This window comes from Oryza sativa, chromosome 6 (genome assembly GCF_034140825.1).
Source record: "Oryza sativa Japonica Group chromosome 6, ASM3414082v1".
Classification (NCBI taxonomy): domain Eukaryota; kingdom Viridiplantae; phylum Streptophyta; class Magnoliopsida; order Poales; family Poaceae; genus Oryza; species Oryza sativa.
In genome coordinates, this window is record NC_089040.1 from 31,195,538 (window position 1) to 31,216,089 (window position 20,552).

Below are 20,552 nucleotides of genomic sequence, written 5' to 3' on the forward strand. Positions count from 1 at the left end.
AACAGTGTGAATCAGTTATCGGAACAATTTATAGGCAATTAATTAATTAACCTCAGTGACCAAAGTATAAATGGAAATCTGCTAGCTACCTATTAATTCCCTTAAACTGGAATCAAATTAATATGTCCCAATGCAACATTATTTGGAGAGAGACAAAAATTGAAGGAGAAAAAGGTAAAGAATCCACGCACAGTGCAAAGAGTTGGTTTTTCTCTCTAGATCTACTCCAAGCAACAAATTAACAGGAAGTAAATATCCATATATTTCTCCCGGAGTGTACTACAGAGCATGATATATGTACTTCATGTTTCATTATCCTACCAGGCAAGGTAGAACATGAAGAAAAACGAAGATGAAAAATAGATCACCAAAAACTATAAAAAAAAAAGCATTTTTTAGATCAGTCAAGCTAGCTAAGAGTTGTGATACCCAAGCAAAGGTAAAGATCAGATGAACATACATATGAAAGAAGAAAGATTAAGCAAGGTATTTGTACCTGATGAATACAGACTAGCTAGTTCCAACCATGAAGGATAGGATCTGCATGGAACAAAGGCCTTTAATGATGACAGCCTTTTCCTCATCACCCTTCATCTCATCAAAGGCTAATTATTGCAGAGAGAGAAGAGAAGAGAAGAGATCCCAAGTAGCTCTGATAAGTGTGCAATTGTACAGTCATGCAGTCTTTCCCCCCATCATTACACCAATCTGCATCTCATGCAGTTCATGCCACCAAGATCTACTCCTCCTATCTATCCATCAGATGAAACAAAAAGCTGATTAGTTAAGCAATATTCAGTTAACTTACCCAGTTCATCAGATTTGGAAGAGGCAAAAGCAGGGGGTAATAAGCTAGCTCATGATCGATATGCATGGGAGCCCTTCTGTTTGGGGGGAATGAAGCCTGGTCCGAGATCTACAGACATCTACTCTCATCTCTTTGACTGATCTTTTTCTTAAGATCGATTTGAGAGATCAAAAGATCAAGCTAGGAGATCGAGAAAAGAAGATATCAAAAGAGAGAGAAATTAAAAGTAGCCCCGAGCCAGACAACATTCCCCTCAAAATGAAAAGGCTCCCTCTTTAGCTAGATAACTTTTGCTTGCTTGCTTGCTTGCTTGATCATATCTTTCTCTCAGCTTCTTCTACCTGCAGCATCTTCCTCACCTCACACCTCTATTTGACTCTCACTTTTTCTCTTGATATTTGTATCATTACTAGAATGAAACTAGCAGCAGCTAGAGCTTTCTGTGTAGGGATGAGTAGTGAGCATGCAGGAGAAGCCATGGTTTTCTGGTTCCAAATGGAGAGGGTGGAGATGCATATGGTTGCAGATGGAGCTAGGTAGAGGTGTCCAAAGCTAGTGTGGTGGCTGTGTCTGTGGCTGCTTGGGGAGGAGGGGATCAATGGTCTTTTAATTGGGGCAGTTAGAGTGGACCTCTGCCCACAAGAATTGCTATCTTCACCTACCCACCCCCAAGCCGGCCTACCATCCATGCATTTTCCATTCTACTTTCTCTTCTCTTGTCTACTATTCCATTATTTACAAACCTAATGTGTTGAAATTTACAACTGATGGAATTATTAATTAGGCATGTCTGAAATTGGATTTCTCATATGGATTTTGTAGGAACTAGAACTCCCTCAATAACACAATTAAAGAGATTTGTCAACACTATATATGACCCTATTCTTTTCTGATTATACCACTAGATTATCATGTGCATGCTTCCTAGCTCCAAATAATTAAACAGTGTGATTTTTTTTTGCAATTTTTTTCTTTAACAATATTTCTTAGATTTTTTTTAAAAAAATAACTTGTTGGCTTTCTAATCTTCCATTCGTTCGTTTGAGCCCTCGAATAATTGTGAAACACTTAATTTCATCTATAGTTCATCATCCATCATCACTTTCAAACATACACGAGATATATGATGCATGGATATATACCTTTGCCCACATGATCAATGGTGGTTTCTTGATTTTTAACTATAAGAAACATTTTATTTTTAAAAAGTCTTCAACATCAAGATTTGGTTTTAATTTTTCATAAAATGTTCTCCTAATAGCTTTAGAGCCAAATTTGTGAAAGTATTTTGAAATATGAATCTACCAGCATAGTTTTTATAAAGTAAATGTACTTTACAATTCGACGAATTATTGGTGAAAATCAATAAAGAATGACTTTCTACGATTAAAATATATATGTCTTATAAAACTCCATGAATGGAGCACTTACTTGAGACTAATCTTGAGTATGTATACCACTTGTAATTAAGAAAAGCCAAGAAAGAAATGTTATCACTATCGCCTGTTTGCATCAACCATAGGATTAGCTAGCTTAGAAGCTTGTGGTCATTTGTTTGGGGGATGGATGATTGCTGACCGCCACGCAATCGATGGTCAAGATTCAAAAAAGGCATCTCTACTCTACAGTCTACACATATAAACCTTTCCTAATCCTAGAGAAAAAGGCTATATGTAATCAGTGCACATTTTCAAGCTCTAACCCCATGCCTGACCCCCACCCTGTCAGACAGGCCAAGAAAAAGGTTTCAGAGGAAAAAAGATCACCATGAGGTCCATCCATGGCAGCAGCTAGCAAGAGAGAGGGAACATGCACCCATGACTCACATACTATACACTTGAGAAAGTTAGTGCAGCCTTTTCTTTTCATCCATTTCTCTAGCTTTTCATCCATCCCTCTACTGTTTCTTCAGAGTTGAGACACAAGTTTAAATGCAGAGTTTATGATGAAGGACATGATTGAGAGAGAGAGAGAGAGAGAGAGAGAGAGAGAGAGAGAGAGAGAAAGAGAAGAGTATTTGGGTGTGTTTGGGGGGGGGGGGGGGGGGGGCCGGCTGGGCCTGTGCCTGGTTGGAAAGAAGACGAAGCAGTAAAAGACAGGACGAGGAGGGGCAGGACGCCATGGCCATGGCCTGGCCTGGCCGGGTATTGCATGATCTTACTGCCAATTTTTCTCATGTTTTTTCTTTTGTACTCCAGAAATATATTCGTGGTTTCGTGGACCAAAAGGAGAGAAGACACACACATGGAGTAGTAAAGCGCAATCTCTATCGCTTTCTTCTCGGACGAGGCATGCAGATGCAGAGAAACGGGAATACGCAATGGCAAATGCAAAGCAAATTTGTTTTTCCGTCAGAGAGACTGATCGATCGATAAGTTGATGGATGTGACCACGACGCAGGACGAAGCCCCATGCCTGCGCTGCTGCGCCGGCTGGCCGGCCGGCGAGCTGGCCGCGGCGCCATTGCCACTTCAACGCATGCGACGCAGCCCCCCTGATGCAGATGCCAAGCTCGCTCTGATGCCAAACTGCCATACCTTGCACTGCTCACACACGAGCATATATATATACTGATATGTGTGCAGATAAATATATTCGTTTCAGAGCTAGCTATCTCCTCTCATGGCAGCATGCTGCAGATATATACAGTAGTATATTCATTCAGAGCTAGGCCAGCTGCTCTCACGAGTCACTCGTCCATCGATCTCCTTCTTCCCTTGCACTGGATGCCATGCATGCTGCTACGTGCTGCTGCTGCTGCTGCCACACTTTAATTTGCCTGAAATGTATGCATCGATCAGACTCAGTGCATGGATGGTTACAGGTGAATTTCTTGCATGCAGGAGGCTGTGTATGATCATAATGGAGTAGAATCTGTACTCCATTCGGCACCAGATTCTTGCTTTCGCCGCATCACGAACGCATGCATCGCTTGATACTAGTACCTCAGGAAAAAAAAACGGGCATTATATATGCTCTGCTGGCTGACTTGACAATTCCTTTTCAGTTTAGCAATGTTTCAGCTGCATGCGCTAGCTTCGTCTCAAAAGGAATGCAAAGACCCTGAAATAGATCGATCACAGACGTGTACTATATCAGAGAGGTTGCAATCCTACGCCCTATTAAAATCCGCGATAAATTAATTAAACAGTAGTTTAATTCTTCAGTTCTCAGCAGGAGTTGGGTTTCAGAGACTTTCAGTCTATATATCGTGTATAGCGAATTCCTTTACTGAAAATGTGACATTCTTGTTTTTCTTTCTTTCAGAAGAGAGAGCGTGGAATTAATATTGCAATTAATGATCATTACATACATGCATGCAAAACAAAACATGTTTTCAGAAAGCAGCAAAACCTGTTTTCAGAAAGCAACAATTAATATTAATTGATGGTGTTTATTTTCTCAAGAAATCAAGAGCTAGGCAGTTAATTGGCTGGCTGGCAATCAAAGGGTTAGCTAGCTAGATGGACGCAAATGATGGGGTTCTTCCCCTGGTCTGCTAGCTGTTTGTCCTTACATACATGACATCGAACTGCTTTTTTGGAGAGTGCATGTCGCATTGCATGGCCTGTCTGGGCGTCTGTCCGTTTTTATTCTCGATCGACCAATTGGCAAGATGATGATTTCCTCTCTTTTCTTCTTCTTCGTCTTCGCGAGTATCGAATGCAGTACGCGATCAGTAATGTCATATGTACTCTAGCTATAGCTAGCTTGAATGATTATATGATTCCATAACGGTTTGTGGTTAAAAGTTCAATTCAATTCGATCAGCATTGTACTGGACCAATTAATTAAGTAGACCAATAATCGCATATCGAATAAGCTACTAGCTAGGCAGTAGCTAGATATATATATATATGGGAAATTTGTACTACTCCCTTCGTCACATTTTAAGTGCAACTTTCCGTGCCCAACTTTAATCATCCATCTTATTTTAAAAAAATTATAGTTAGTATTTTTGTTGTTATGAGATAATAAAATATGAATAGTACTTTATATGTGACTTATGTTTTTCTAAATTTTTTTTAAAAAAAATAAATAAGACGGACGGTCAAAGTTATACACGGAAAATAATTATGGATAAACTTAAAATGGGACGAAGGGAGTCCTAACTAACTTAGGATTCTGTTTTTGTTGTTCTTTTCGTTCCTGTCCAGAAAATGTATATGCTGCTCTATCATGCTACTTATTGCTATGGCAGTAGCATGAGCTTTATGTTCCTAGTTCTCCAATGTTACACGCCACACAGATGCAGCATATGCTGTACGGCTGATTATGCTTGGCGTTTAATGGGCCGTTGCTGGCTAGGCCGGTGCAGTTGGAGATCAAACGGCCCAATCAGCCCATCGGGATGTCCTGGAGATGGCGTGAGCGGACATGGGCCTCTGTTTATTCGGTTGTACGGCCATATTGGGCCGACGTGGAGCACATCTGCATCTTTGTCGTCGGCCGGCCCAGTGTCATCTCTGACACTGTATTTTTTTTTCTCCCTTCAAAATCGCTCGAACTGATGTTATTCCTGTAGAAAATCTGAACTTGGGAGCATAATTTTCAAGTTTTATCCTTGCCAAATTTTTATAAGACCACAAACAAAATATACTCTGCACACCTCTATTATGTTACATGAGAGTAGTATTAGTAAGGACATAATACTCTATTCTCCTAAAATATATAGTAAATGTACAAAAATACTTGAATAGACTATTATATATGCATATAATACTACGAGTCTAAACTTTTGACTGTCCTATTCATAAAATAGAAGTATAAAATAAGAGAAAGACTTCAGAACGGTTTGTAACGGAATAGTTGATGTCAGCACGATATCGTAGATACCGATCTAATACATTCGATACCAAATATGATACCATATAGATATCAGATTCAATATGATGTAAGTTGTCTCGTTGAATTGTAATACTCCTTCCATCCACAAAAGTTACACATATTACTTTTAACACCAAGACTAAGGAGAAATTAAATCACCTTGAATGTTACAAAATTAAGGAGTGAATACAAGCATGCAACTAATAAGTATTTAGATGACTCCTTGGGTTCTAATAAAACATTTAATTTATCTCTTCATTTAAGTCTTGAATGCATAAAGACTACAAATAGGAACAACTTATTTGAAAAAAAAATCAAATGTGAAATAGGTGTAACTTTTGTGGATGGAGGGAGTACTACCATTTTGTTGTATTTCTGATAAAAAAAAGGATACATACAATTAATTAACTATTAATCTACCACGGAATAAGAGACCAAGTGTGATCTTCCTTCGAGAAAAAAAAGGACAGGTGTAATCGTAATCCAATCCAATGGCCCAAGGCGACTCGTTTCCGTGAAGGTTGAGGGGCGGCAAACAGACGAGAGACCAGAAGCATCGGAGGAGAGGCAAAGGCAACACAAACCCCTTCCCCAAGACGCCTTCCCGATAAACCGACTAATCCCCCTTCGTCTCTTCCTCTTCCTTTTCCTCTTTTCCCATCCCATCGATTCCCCTCCTCCCGCTCCGGCTCCGGCGGCCGCAGATCCATCCGGTGTGTGGGGGGAGAACCTCTCCCTCCTCCCTCCCTCGCCGCCGGCCGCCGCCCGCAGATTGGATTGGATTGGGTTGGATTGGATTGGATGAGGTCGTCGGAGTCGTCGCGGTTCGTGCAGGAGCTGGTGCTCTACGCCGCCAGCGCCGCCCTCAGCTGCCTCGTCCTCTTCGCCGGCCTCCGCCAGCTCGACCCCAACCGCGCCGCCTCCCAGAAGGCCCTCCAGCACAAGAAGGAGATCGCCAAGCGCCTCGGCCGCCCCCTCGTCTCCACCACCCCCTACGAGGTTCGATTGTTTCCACCCCCAATCCCCAATCCATCGATTCGATTCTAGGGTTCTCCTCTCTCACCTATGCAATCTCACTCTACCCTAGGATGTGATTGCTTGCGATGTCATCAACCCCGACCACATCGACGTCGAGTTCGATTCCATCGGCGGCCTCGACCACGTCAAGCAGGCGCTCTACGAGCTCGTCATCCTCCCCCTCCGCCGCCCCGAGCTCTTCACCTTCGGCAAGCTCCTCAGCCCGCAGAAGGGCGTCCTCCTCTACGGCCCCCCCGGCACCGGCAAGACCATGCTCGCCAAGGCCATCGCCAAGGAGTCAGGCGCCGTCTTCATCAATGTCAGGATTTCCAACCTCATGAGCAAGTGGTTCGGCGACGCCCAGAAGCTCGGTCAGCTCCGCGCGCAAATCCTTCGGTTTAACTGCCGCTCCTTTTCATTTGTTTGTTGTTATCGCTGCTGATTTATGAAACATCTTGCAGTGTCTGCTGTATTTAGTCTCGCACACAAGCTGCAGCCGGCTATTATCTTTATCGACGAGGTCGATAGTTTCTTGGGCCAGCGACGGACAACGGACCACGAAGCTATGACTAATATGAAGACTGAGTTCATGTCCCTCTGGGATGGCTTCACCACTGATCGTAAGTACACACTCTGCTTCAAACTTATACATGAACATATTCCATGTCCAAATTGCTAGTAACTATGCAAATATCCTATTCTCTTTATTATGTAATGATATACCTTTGCCACTTTGAATATTTGGGTTGGCGGCCACGAGGGTTGGTTCTAGAATTCCATGTTACTCGTTCTCTCAATATGCCCCTGATTCCCCACAACGCGGACTTATATCTACATTCGATTTTTATATTAGTAGATATAAGATATATCAAAAAGACCATGTATAGTCTGGAATACTGTTCAGTGTGCTCCATTACCTAAGAGAAAAAGTATGTTGCAACACACAAGTGCACTATGCAGCTCGCTTATGATGCCGCATGACATTCCACTGTGCATTGTGACATCGATATGCTATTTAGTTCGGGTTTCTTGCATCGCATATGGATTCTTGCTAAACAGTGCTGTCCAAAGCTTTACTTCCGTGTTGTATCAAACTTGAGCCCATTTCCAACCTATATATAAATTTATCTCTCATAACCTTCAATTTTATGCTCAAGTTTTCTTATGTTAGAATATCAACATGCTTAATGCTTTGTTACGTTGAAGTCTGAACAAATTCATATTTCATTGTTGGCATTCAGCACAGAATATTCTTCTTAAACCTTGCACATTAGTTCAAACATATGTAAGTTATGTAAGTTAATTGTTAGATAGGTTATCTTACAAACATACAATGATGTATTGTGCACAATATTGTTAATTGGGGTGATTTTTTATAAGAAAGTTTGAAAATCGCTGCCTGCAGGCACAGGTGGCAGTGGTTCATAAGGGGAAACAATTGTTACAATTTAGAATTTCGAACTGGAAGTTAGTACTAATAATTATTCCAGTTACCACATATCCCTGCTATTATGGGCATTGTTGTAATCTGATCAATTGCTTGTGATAACCATGCACCCAAAGTGGCAGACCGTTAGTGTATAGAGTTACCATGCAATCTGAATATAATGTCAAATTGGTGAAATCAACACATATAAACTTCAACGAAATTAATTGAGTTGGACCTTTTTCCAATCTTTTTAGCTTTTGTTTTTTTCTTGAAATAACTAATTATGTCTAAGCTGGACATGAGAAAACGATTTTTTTTTTACAATACACGGACCGTCACATGGCTTCTCTCTCAAGAAATAGAAATCGATGTATCAACTGTCGTAATTTGTTTTGATCATGTCTTATTATTTAGGGTGCCAGACATAGTCTCTTCAAACATAGGGAGCAACTTATTTTGTAACTAGCAAACAAGTTTCCTGGTTACTCCTGTGCAACATCTTATGATTTATTTATATGGCTTTGCAGAAAATGCCCGTGTTATGGTCCTTGCTGCTACTAACAGACCCTCTGAGCTAGATGAGGCTATCCTCAGGCGCTTTACTCAGATATTTGAAATTGGGATTCCTGTTCAGAGTGAAAGAAGCAAGATACTTAGGGTTGTATTGAAGGGAGAAAATGTCGAGCCTAACATTAATTACGATTACATCGCCGGTCTATGCGAGGGATTTACTGGATCAGACATTCTAGAACTGTGCAAGCAAGCAGCATTCTACCCTATCAGGGAGCTGTTGAACAATGAGAAAGATGGGCGAAAAGCAGATGTGAGTATTCATTCCTTCTTGTTGCTTACTGTGTTCACTGCTGATTTTTTTTAGTATTACTACCACCATTAATTAGTTCATTATTACTTCCTTTGGGTAATGTTTGTCTACACCAGTTGACCTTGCGAACGGCAAACCTCATGCATGAATCCACTTGTGCCAGCATAGCCGCTGATTCTGTTTAATTGGATTTCATGGTCAAATTTCATTTACAGTTTCTAGTTGGACTTTAATGATACAGTAATAACTGAAACAACATCAGATTGATTATTGCCCATTACATGTTGGTTCTGACTATCTTGCCTCCTGATTGCTGGTTCAGAAACCAAGACCCTTGAGGCAATCGGATCTGGAGAAAGCTTTATCAACGTCTAGAAAGGGGAAAAGGGCCGCGAATGGAACATCTACGGGGTTGCAGTCACCGGTGTGGATTCGGCCCTCTGATTCAGAAGACGATCAGGTACAGAGCGCAATTTTTGAGATATCTAAGCTGATGTCTCGAATAGTTCAGAACAGTCAGTCGGAACCGCAAGAGCCATCTTCACCTTAATCTAATCCTTTTGCTAGATCTCATGAAAATCCAAAGGAGTAAGCGCAGGCATTACCTCGATATCGTTAGGTTTTCTAATGCAGCTTGCAAGATTCAGGGTTTGTATGGATTCATTTAGCGTCGCGAGGCTGCGCTGGTTTTTGAAGTTAATGGCAGCTGGCAATGCTTTGCACTGATGTTATAAGTTAAATTCAGAATTATATGGCCCGAGTCAGGATTCTATGGTTCTGTGAAATTTGTTATCATCACCTTGTATTTTAATTTAATTAAACTACTTTAGGGTAGACTCTATACATAACGAAGAAAAGAAAGGCCCGCTTGCATGGTTTACAAACAATCTTGTTTTTTTGTCGGAGCACTCTGCTGTGACTTGAAATAGATACACGATGAGATGAAACTAACGCTTGCTTGTCACCCAAGAGCTGAATTAATATATACTTTTCCCTTCAATTATGTGTCTTGGAAACCAAGATGTCTCAGCTTCTGCAGTAAGATCTGTCATCCATGTATATTATGAACTTGCGATGATGATGATGATGTCAAGAGCATGAGTACTCTCTCGATGGCGATGAGCCGATGACGTCTAAAGTAAGTAATTAAGAGCATGAGCACCTGCTCACTCTCTTGATGGCGCTGGTCTCCATGATGGAGAGCTCGTCGGAGAGCGAGAGCTTGGTGCCCCTGAGCATGAGCGCGGCGTTGGCGTTGGCGGCGGCGTCGCCGTTGATGCCGTCCATCTCCAGCAGCGACCTCCGCGAGACGATGGCATGGATCTCCCGGAGGAGGCCGAGGAAGGCCTCCTCGACGTTGTCCCCGCTGAGCGCCGACGCCTCGGAGAAGAAGAGGCCCTGGTCCTCGGCGAAGGCGGCGGCCTCGTCGGCGGCGACGGCGCGGGCGTGGGAGAGGTCGGCCTTGTTGCCGATGAGCATGACGACGATGGAGTTGTCGGCGTGGGCGCGGAGGTCGTGGAGCCAGCGGGCGGCGTGGTGGAAGCTCCGGCGGCTGGTGACGTCGTAGACGAGCATGGCGCCGAGGGCGCCGCGGTAGTAGGCGCTGGTGACGGCGCGGTACCTCTCCTGCCCCGCGGTGTCCCAGATCTGGGCCTTCACCCGCTTCCCGCCGATCTCCACCGTCCGCGTCTGGAACTCGATGCCGATGGTCGACTTGGAGTCGATGAAGAACTCGTCCTTTGTGAACCGCCCCAGCAGCTGCGTCTTCCCCACCGCCGAGTCCCCGATCACCACCACCTTGAACACATAATCCTCCTCCTCCATCGATATCTATCAATGGACTAATCACTAGCTTGCTTAGCTTGATTGATTGATCAAAATATGCAAACTATGCACAGCTGAGCGAGGTATTGTGTGCTTATATGGAGCTGTACCTTTCTTCTGAGATCACGTATGCGGTATGCATGCGTTGATATTGATTGATTATTGTAGAGTAATTAAGATGCTGGCGTATGGAGATTGGAGATGTAGAGGAGAGTGGTTGATCTTGCTCCTACTGTGGATGTATATTGTCTTTCCATTAATTTCTTAATGGATTCGATCGGAGGCGGCAAATCAATTAACTTAACAAGATTGAAAAGATCAGTTCCTGTTGGCTGTCAGTCATGGGGGTTAATTACTAATTACTAATGGTAGACAGGTTGTGGCTCTCTTGCTCCTGTATATATGTACTCTCCCTTTCATCATTCATTTGTAGAGTACCTGAGTACGTGCTAATAGCTAAGCTAGTAGTGTGTCACAAGCAAAGGGAGCACTGCTGTTACTCTTTCAAGATTGATCGTTCCTTTCATGAACTTGCACTCGCGTACATACATATATCCATCAATTAGTGCTTGTAATGTGCTTCATGAATCATGCCTTATGTCAGTTTTCATAGGATCAATAGTGTATGAGCAGCGTATGTATACAACTAAAAGATACTCCATTTGTCAAGTCTTACAGAAGCACAAAAGTTAATCCAATGAAATCAGGGATATGCAGCTCATGCTACGCTACTGTATATATATATTCTTATAGCTCAACTGCTCAATCAATATGTAGTACATTGCAGAGATGGATTACGTGTGCGTTAACATCATTCAACTGCTCAATTAATATACAGTACAGGTTCTCAACTGCTACTACGTACCTTCCATCACGCTGCGGCAGTGTCAATCTCCCATGGCGTCTCACGTTCCTCTGCTTTCCTGTTTCAGTTGGTTGCACAACCACAACTTTATGACTCAATTATTCTATTGAGAATTATGAGTTTGGCATTATGCATAATGTGGCTAGTGCATCATCCAAACCAATATATGATTGTCCTTTTTATTATGTGAACTCATTTATAAACCCCAAGGCTGTGACAGATGAAACAGCTTGCTAGCTTCAAATTTTTTCTGTGCAATAAAGATCAAGGTCCCTGAATTATTTAGAGGTTGGCAGCGGTTTTGCAGCAGAAGAACTGCAGAACCACAGTACAACATACTCTCTCCGTCCCAAAATAAGTGCAGTTATGCACTATTCACATTCAACATTTGACCGTTCGTCTTATTTGAAAATTTTTTATAATTAGTATTTTTATTGCTATTAGATGATAAAACGTGAATAATATTTTACGTGTGACTAAATATTTTCAATTTTTTCACAAATTTTTCAAATAAGACGGACGGTCAAACGTTGGGCACAAATATCCACGGCTGTATTTATTTTGGAACGGAGGTAGTATTTAGAATTGAAGGTCATGGTACATGATGTATGATGATTCAGGAATAACATTATGTAAATTACTCCATTCGTTCTAAAATACATCAATCTAGAATTCGTAGCATTGAGATATATCCAATCCGATCCTAGATTACTATATTTTGGGACGTAGCATGTATGGCCCGACAAAAAAAAAAGAGTAGAGATTTAAGCTGATATTTTACTGAGAAATGAATTGGCAATATGCAAGTGTTGCAATGAACAAGCAGCAATTCTGAACATGCGAGGTTTAATTGCAGCGTAGCAGAGTCTGACAGAGTAATGTAATTCTTTAGTAAGAGGTGGCGGCGTGGGGGCGCGCGGGGAGGAGGAGGAGGCGGTCGCAGATGGCGACGAACTCGGCCATGACGTCGGCGACCATGGCGGCCTTGCCCTTGCCGACGAGCATCCTCACCAGCGCGACCACCCGCGAATCCTCAGCAACGTCGACGGCGGCGGCGGCGTCCGAGACGAGCAGCGCGCGCGCGTGGCGGGCGGCACTGGCCAGCGTCCCGGCTCGGAGCGACGCGTCGGCCAGCGCCGCCGCGTACCCCGTCGCCGCGCGGCTGGACGACAGGCGGTGCTGCTGATGAACGACAGGGGGAACTGGCGGCGCCGACGCCGCCGCGGCGCGCGCGCGTGTCCTGCTGCTGGGCCGCGCGGTCGTGACAGCTAGGCGCGCGCGCGGCTGCTGATGCTGCTTGGCCGAGGCGGCGGCGGCGGCGGAGGAGGCCGGGTTGAGATGGTGGAGCGCGCGCGAGGCGGGGAGCGGGAGCGCCCCGTGGAGGTGGAGGGAGACGGCGGCGTCCATGGCGGCGAGCCACGCGGGACACGGCGACGAAATGAGTGGCTTATCGCTTGGCTTGGCTAATCCTACTACGGCGTGATGTGTGGCTGTGATGCGATGGACCGGCCGGAGGAGTCGGAGACGCACACGTCACACGCTACCTGTATATGTGTGGACAAAATTTTCTTTAAAAATTTTATAGATGTAAAATATAGTCTATAATTATAATGTAATTGTATTATAAATTGCATATAACGTACTTATATGTAGCTTTTAAAAATTGTACGGCAAACCCACTATTTTCATGAAGCGAGCAGCCCTCACCCGTACGTACGGACACTATGATTTTTTTTTCCTTTCTCGCTTGCACGAATCTTAAAATGAATCTACGATTTAACGGATTAAATTATATGAAAGTTACCGTGTAATTACAATGATGCTATATATATTTACATATGACGAAGTTTTAACTATAGTAAAATCGAAATTGCAATTCAAATCGAAATTGAAATTGGAGCCCAAAACATACTAACCCAAATCTGGCCCAAAATGCGATCGCTACCAATGGTCTGGTCTGCGATCCAAATTTGGCCCAAAATGATAGCCGTGGCCCAACTTACGGCCCAAATCTGCGAATGCATCGCGCAGCGCTTCTCATGGGGCAGTGGAATCACATGGGCCTCTCTTTGTTGAATTATATGGGCCAAAAGATGGATCACTACATTTGGCCCAAAAAAACTGTAAATGCAGCGAGAGATGGTGATGGGCCCTGGTCGTACAAACGGATGCCGCATGAGAACGGCTATATGCCGTGCCCATGCCGCCTCGCTGGCCGATGTGGTACAAAACATTTTTCTATCGCAAGGATCAAAGGCAGAGTTTATAAAAGCTTAATTTGTCGTTAAGCACCTGCAGAGCTCGCATGACTGACCCAGAAAATACTTTAATAACACTGCTAATCAGTAATCTGGTTCCATTTTCCACGCACAGGAGAGTGATTACTTTTGCATTATTAATTGATGTTGTGATATTTATATGAATACATATATAAATGATATTTCTGCAAGTTGGGTGCAGTTGCAGAGTAGGTTAGTCCCCCCTAGGCCAAGGTCACTCGCACACATCCAGCCCCAGCCAATAGGTTCCAAGGGCCCATTTGCTACTCCACCCACGGTTTTCTCTCAAACCTTCGGCCCTCGAATCAGCTATGTGCCAAACAAAATGCTCATATATACCCATATATATGCACACATCTTTCATTGCATTTGGCCTCCATCTGCCAACAAACTCGCTAGCTACCAGGAGAGGACCATTAACGATTTAATACACTGACACACACACACATATGTGCAAGTTCGATCGATACAAGACAGGAAGAGATCACCATGTCTAGCTAGCTAAATTAATAAGCTAGCTAGAGCTGGTTGCATGGTTGATTAGCTACGACGTGCAGTTGATTAGAGATGGAAGAGATCGCCGGTGGTGGCTCGCCGCCGGCGATGGAGGAGGAGGAGAGGTATGTGGAGGTGGCGTCGAGGTTCTACCGCGTGAAGCCCGGTGCCGGCGGCGGCGGCGGCGGCCGCCGTCTCCACTTCCTCGAGTCGTGCTTCCTCTGCAAGAGCAGCATCGCCGGCGACCGCGACATCTTCATGTACAGGTAATTCAGTTCGCAAATCAATTGATATATATCCTTAATAAATTTCACAGAAATTTTGTGTGTTCAAAGTTCAACAAGGAATTGATCTTGATTAATTTGCATGTGTAGAGGGGATGCAGCGTTCTGCAGCGACGACTGCAGGCAGGAGCAGATGGACATGGACGAGGCGCTGCAGGCGGTGGCGCGCCGCCATCGCCTCCGTTCGTCGGCGGCGCCGGCTTCCGCCGAGGCAGCAGCGGCGGCGCCGGCGAGGTCTCCGATGATGCACCGCCGGCCGACCATCGCCAACTTCGCGGCACGCACTCCAGTGGCCGCCACCAGCTAGTGTTGTGTACTCCTATACTAACATGGTCGAGAGATGAATCTGCCGCTGCGTTCATGATCAACTGCATGCATGCACGCATCGCTCATCATCATCAAACGCCAAAGTTAAATTAAACAGTGTGGATTGGCATATATATATGTATGTAGCCTAGGTAGTTGTAGATCCATGGAATATTACATAGATCCGTGTTTTTTTGCCATCTTCATTTTGTTTGTTTTGTGGTTTTCACACGGTTCCATGTGTGATCAGTTGAGGCTAGCTACGGCCATGGATTGGTAAATTGTTAATTAGATTTTGGGATCAGATCTTGCATAGTTGCATATACATATGCAGGGTTTGTTAATTTCTCTTCTACACAAGAGATATTCAGATAGATGGAAGAGAGATCTGCAGGGATATGAAATTACCACTTAATTGCAGCAACAGCTACGGTGAGAGATTATCAGATGAATAACTGGACATGTTGTATGAACAACTTGTAATCTTGGACGTGGTCTGATCGATATGTGTGCAGATCATAGAGACTGTTTCATCCATGCATGTTACCAGGAGCAACTCCTAACTTGCATGTACTATTCGTTTTGTACATACTACTACAAATCATCAACTTAAATTTTGTATGCTACGAGAGATTATGAGATCAAGATTGCTCTTGTTTTCCTTAAGTTCTTGCTCTTCTCACTTTTCATTTCTTGATCAACTTAAGTACGATTATTATGCAACAAACTAAGGATGGAGATGGCACAGTACACTTGGCCTTCAAGTCCGGGCGATGCCAACTAACTTTATCATAGAACTATCGTACAACTTGGTCACTTTTTCTAAGGCTTATGTTGGAAGACTAGTCTCCACTCTACAGTCATGTTCTCTCCCGGACTTCACATCCAATTTGCCAGTGTTTTATGTCCTTACTTTCCCATGACTCATCATCGCACCAAGATATTTCTGCAATCAAGGTACTATTGGTACGAGATACCAAAGTTGCGTATATACGCATCATGTTGCCTTCATTTTGCAGCAAACTGATTAAGCAGAGAGCAATCTTGCATGTTCCAACCAGCCATTTCATGATCACGACTTGCATGTTCCAAAAAAAACTAAAACAGAGAGGACACTTTACGTCCCATCGCCTAGAGCAATCAATAACATGGGCAGAGGTAGAGTTGATGTCTTATCTAGCTAATTGCACTTTTTTTCTTCCCTTTGACATCATGTTTTATCCATCAGTTAGACTATTTAGCACGTCATTTTGGTTTTTTCCAAAGAAATCCTAGGAGAGTAATTTTCCAGTGTTTTGGCAGTCAACACAATAAATCATTGTGCCGGAAGAGATAATGGAACAAAACTAACACACGTTCATGATCCTATTACTTGCCCAGTTGCACTTTTGGGTTTTGACTAGAGAATTCCATGCACAAATTAGCAGCAAAATAATAGGTAAGTGGCACACCCATTTTGTACTCTCTTTTTTTTCTGGGGGCAACTGATTAATCTTATGCATAATCCAAAATAGTCTAATTCAAGACATCCTAGTAGCCAATGAGTGAAGACAATGAACTCTCAACAAACACACACAAAAGAAAGGAGAAGAAACCATATATTTACTGGAAGTCCCAGAAGCAGATACAACTAAACAAGGTTACGGAATGCGTCATGGTCTCATGGATGCTTCAGAGCTAGATCACAAATCGATGGGCCATTGACAATTTATATTTAGTGACATATGCGAATTCTGCATAGTGCCACGGCACTGGAGATTATTCCAAAAGATGTAGTGTGACTGCAAGAAAAGAGCAAAGTCAAGGGCCCATCCTGACATGAGCTCACCACCATGAGAAGGACAAGAGAGCCTATCAAGGTTGTATCAAGTGCTTGAAAAGGAGAGGACTGAAAGTGCACATCAATAGGGAGAGAGAGAGAGAGAGAAAGAGAGAGATTAAAGAGCAAGAGATTCCTCTACTGATAGCTATGTCCTCTTTATTCAAACCTTTTCTTATGAAGTGGTTATCTCTGGTTGGCCTTGTTATCACCTCAAGAGAGGGACATTTGAGGGTTCTTCATTGGTGGTAGTCCCATTCTAGGATTCTGTAGCACTGTGCAGAAGAACTAGAAGTTTCAGAAAGTATCACGCGTTCTCTGTAATCAGATTTAACTAGGTTACTTACTGCCTGTAGTTTCTCTAACTTACATATATCTCTCAGTCTTTAATCATGTGTGTGTTGACAACAGAACTCCAGTTCTTAGTGTATGCTAAAAGAGAGGTATGAAGAAAGCATGAGAGAATCGTGTTAGCTAGAAGATTTTTCAAACTATATGGTAATGTGGTAGTGGTACACATGTTGATATATAACAGATGAACAATGAAACAATAACAGCAGAGCAGGACACAATCATGCGCTTTTAGGATTATGAGGCCAAAACCAAAAGGGAAAAGATAAAAAGGTAACACAAGATTGCTCTATTCAGTACCAACCCATCCAATTCTGGCCCAGTCAAGCTCCTTTCTAATCCAAGAGAAAACGATGTAGATAAGAACTGATATGTTTATCCAGAGCAGAAAATTTCAGCACTGTTCAGCTGTTTTAATTTGTTCAAAATGGTGTATAATCATGAAATTATCCAAGGAACATAAGGCAAATTGGATTTCTGTGGCTAGGATTGCCACAACATGGTCAATTTTTCTAGAATTTTCAAATAAGTTCAGAGATCTAAATGAACAAGCAACTAGATGCTTCGGTCCCTGATTCTAGTCCATTTCCTAACCAAAGGCCAAGTTCCAAAGCAGGAATTTCTATAAGGCAGCTGTAGCTCACTAGAAAGACTAAAAGGTCCTTTTAACATGGGCCATGGGAACATAGTATATATTCCTGTAAGGCTGTAACCTACTAGTTGATAAGCCGCTAACCATGCCGGTTTGATCTGCACTCAATGGTCCAAATCATAACAGTGGCAACTTATATCTCTAAAGGCTTTAGCATGTGGGCTGTGGCAATTACAACATACAAGTCCAACTGGCAAGCTCAAGCAAGCACATAGGAAAACACTTCAGCAAGAAAGATGACAAAAGGTACACAGAGCATGAATCAGAACAAAATTCCCAAGCTCCACTAGCTACACAAGAAACTGAGTAAGATCAAATTATTGTCCTGAAGACAAGATCTGTATTTAAAAGGGTACAGCCCATAGAACAGAAAAAAGATTGCAGGTACTTACAAGATATCTCTCGACCTATGGATGGCTTGTTCATACTAAAATTATTCTTGCTTGTGTAGGCAGCCATGGACAGATGGATTCTAGGTTGTTTAGCAGAGTTTAAGGTTGAGGTGGAATTACTTCGATGCCTCTAGGAGTTTACTTGATTGGGAAAGATCACGCCTAAGGATGAAACTACTGGTGAGCAATAAATGCAGTGGTTGGATGGATTGAGAAAGTAGTACTCTAAAATCCCTTAGATTTGTGGACAAATAGAGAAGCCTAAAATCCCTTAAATCATAACTTGTTTTCAGGCATTTGAAGAACAGCCATGGTAAAACAGAAACCTACTAAACAGGATAACAGAAGTTCACTTGGTTAAATCTTTAACAGAGTTCCTCCCTAAAAATCTCCTCTGATATCTCACCTAGTCATTTATGATGAACATACATTCTTGTTCTGGATATTGTGAAACAGGATTCGTAAACATAAAAAAGTGACCAAATTAGTCTTTCTGTAAACTCTAGCAGTCTTTACTCTTTATTAATCTGCATCACTTATGGAAGCAAAATATTATGTTGAATAAGCTGGAGTAACCCTAACCTAACATGATGAACATCAAATATCCTTAGTGATTTTTAGAAGTCATACAAATTACCACCCTAATAATCATAACCACAAGCAAACCTTAGATCTAATTACCAAGCAATTGTTCTTACAAGTCTGAGTTTTTTCAGTTTTTGAGGTCCTATTGGCCGCAAGAACACACATATCAAAACCCAACTTGATTGAACTTCTTCTCCTAGATCCTAATTTGTATGTAGTTATATTCCCATGCTTGTCCATCACAATGCCATTATCCCAAACTTAATTTTCAAGCCCTTAGGTCCCAGTTCAAAATGTTACCATGTAAAGTTGTAGTTTCATCCTAAACATATTGCTAAATTAAGAGCAAAAAATTGGTTAGGCTCACTACTCAGTACGCACCCACAAAAGGCAGCAAGCATGAATGAACCAAAACCTAGATCCTACTGCATCTACACCTTGTTATTGCAGTCCATATATGTGTCTTAGTAGAGCTATGTAGGCATTATACAAAAAAACTAAAACTCAAATACCCTATCCCAAAGAGTGATGCACAGATCACCCCTGACATTACTAGCAGATCACTCCGAAAAATCTGAGCACATTTAGGCATATCCATACTCTTGAATCTCGAGGAAAAGAAAAGAAAAGAGTAAATTTCGTAAAACTACACGTTTTGTGGTTCAAGTTACAAAAAAAAACCACACACATTTTAACACTTGGCACTTGAGTACATATATTTTGGTTGTGTAGTTTCACAAAACTACACTATCGATAAATGGATTCACGTGCGAGATGATGTGGCTGTTTCACCTAGGACGAGGACATGGCATTCTATTACCAGCCATCGCGCGAAATTAATGAGATGCCACGTCCTCATTCTAGATGGAACAACCACGTCATCTCACGGGTGAATCTATTCATCGATAGTGTAGTTTTGTGAAACTAAACTACCAAAATATATGTACTTAAGTGCCAAGTGTCAAAATATGCGTGGTTTTCTGCGACTTGAATCATAAAACATGTAGTTTTATGAAATTTACTCAAAAGAAAAAAAGCAGCATACCGAGCTAGGGTTTGGAATGAGCGTCAGAATCGGGGGAAGCCGCGGAGTTGGTGGAGCAGCCACTGCCGCCGCTGCTGCGGAGGTCTTCAATGATTCCACCAAGCTCACGCCGCGCAGACTCCCTCCCAAACATGAATCCATACCTGCAGCGGCGAAAGAGGGGTGGAATGAAATCTAAGACGCTGCTAACCTACGGGACGCAGATTTTGGCGACGACGGGATAGTATACAGATCAATCACGGTACCAGCAGGAGACGGCGGAGAAGACTCCGGCGAACGCCACCGTCTGCAGGAGCGTGATCTTCTTCGCCGGCGGCATCGCTGGCACGAGAGGAGCTGAAGCGGCGAAGCGCGGGAGGGAGCCGGGCGGCGGCGGCGGCGGATGCGTCGGTTTCCCAGGGAGGCGGTCGCCGGCGAGGGGGGTTTGCTTGCTTTTGGGGTTAAGGCCCACGGGGAGACCATGTGTTGGGCCGATCGGTTTGCCATTGCGATTTGGGCCGTCGGCCGGCCCAACCTCTCCACAGGATTGGGATTACCTTTTTTTTCTTTTTTTTTCGGGGAAATTTTTTTATTCAAGTTTTTGAGAAAAGCTTTCTAAAAAACACCCTGAAGTTCAAAAGTGTCCTAGAAACGAATTACTATGCATTATATGTTCCTACTTTCCCTAAAGTTCAAAAGTGTGCGTAGAAACGAATGTTCCCACTTCCCCTCAAGTTCGCATGAATTTCACATGGTTTGCACGAATTTCACA

General features: G+C 42.9%; 5 protein-coding genes and 1 long non-coding RNA gene across 11 annotated transcripts; 2 read left to right on the forward strand and 4 right to left on the reverse strand.

Moving 5' to 3' along the window:
* Nucleotides 1-238: 238 nt before the first annotated feature.
* Nucleotides 239-1,380, reverse strand: LOC9269319 (uncharacterized). Its single transcript, XR_001546508.3, has 2 exons — nt 497-1,380; nt 239-374 (listed from the first exon to the last, which is right to left on the reverse strand). It is a non-coding gene; the product is annotated as an uncharacterized lncRNA (long non-coding RNA).
* A 4,853-nt stretch (nt 1,381-6,233) lies between these two features.
* LOC4342062 (uncharacterized) lies at nt 6,234-9,791 on the forward strand. Of its 2 annotated transcripts, XM_015787193.2 has the most exons (6): nt 6,234-6,634; nt 6,723-7,023; nt 7,114-7,272; nt 8,609-8,904; nt 9,227-9,364; nt 9,472-9,791. In XM_015787193.2, exons 1-6 carry the CDS (start codon nt 6,437-6,439, stop codon nt 9,478-9,480), a joined length of 1,101 nt encoding a protein of 366 aa, XP_015642679.1. In that variant the 5' UTR covers nt 6,234-6,436; the 3' UTR covers nt 9,481-9,791. The 2 variants fall into 2 exon arrangements, with proteins under 2 accessions (XP_015642679.1, XP_015642678.1); XM_015787192.3 differs by having other exon boundaries at nt 9,227-9,791.
* Nucleotides 9,760-11,646, reverse strand: LOC4342063 (ras-related protein RABA3). The gene is made up of 2 exons (XM_015787200.3): nt 11,594-11,646; nt 9,760-10,734 (listed from the first exon to the last, which is right to left on the reverse strand). The coding sequence occupies exon 2, from the start codon at nt 10,726-10,728 to the stop codon at nt 10,051-10,053; it is 678 nt and encodes a 225-aa protein (XP_015642686.1). The 5' UTR covers nt 10,729-10,734; nt 11,594-11,646; the 3' UTR covers nt 9,760-10,050.
* On the reverse strand, nt 11,447-20,252 carry LOC107278395 (uncharacterized). Of its 5 annotated transcripts, none has more exons than XM_015787206.3 (3): nt 20,047-20,252; nt 19,802-19,944; nt 11,447-11,651 (listed from the first exon to the last, which is right to left on the reverse strand). In XM_015787206.3, exons 1-2 carry the CDS (start codon nt 20,118-20,120, stop codon nt 19,806-19,808), a joined length of 213 nt encoding a protein of 70 aa, XP_015642692.1. In that variant the 5' UTR covers nt 20,121-20,252; the 3' UTR covers nt 11,447-11,651; nt 19,802-19,805. The 5 variants fall into 5 exon arrangements, with proteins under 5 accessions (XP_015642692.1, XP_066167587.1, XP_015642697.1 ...); XM_066311490.1 differs by lacking the exon at nt 11,447-11,651 and adding an exon at nt 13,119-13,137; XM_015787211.3 differs by lacking the exon at nt 11,447-11,651 and adding an exon at nt 16,636-17,051.
* On the reverse strand, nt 12,206-13,049 carry LOC4342064 (uncharacterized). The gene has a single exon (XM_015787203.3). The coding sequence runs from the start codon at nt 12,998-13,000 to the stop codon at nt 12,482-12,484; it is 519 nt and encodes a 172-aa protein (XP_015642689.1). The 5' UTR covers nt 13,001-13,049; the 3' UTR covers nt 12,206-12,481.
* On the forward strand, nt 14,238-15,261 carry LOC4342065 (FCS-Like Zinc finger 1). Its single transcript, XM_015787204.3, has 2 exons — nt 14,238-14,633; nt 14,742-15,261. The coding sequence occupies exons 1-2, from the start codon at nt 14,440-14,442 to the stop codon at nt 14,956-14,958; spliced, it is 411 nt and encodes a 136-aa protein (XP_015642690.1). The 5' UTR covers nt 14,238-14,439; the 3' UTR covers nt 14,959-15,261.
* Nucleotides 20,253-20,552: the final 300 nt, after the last annotated feature.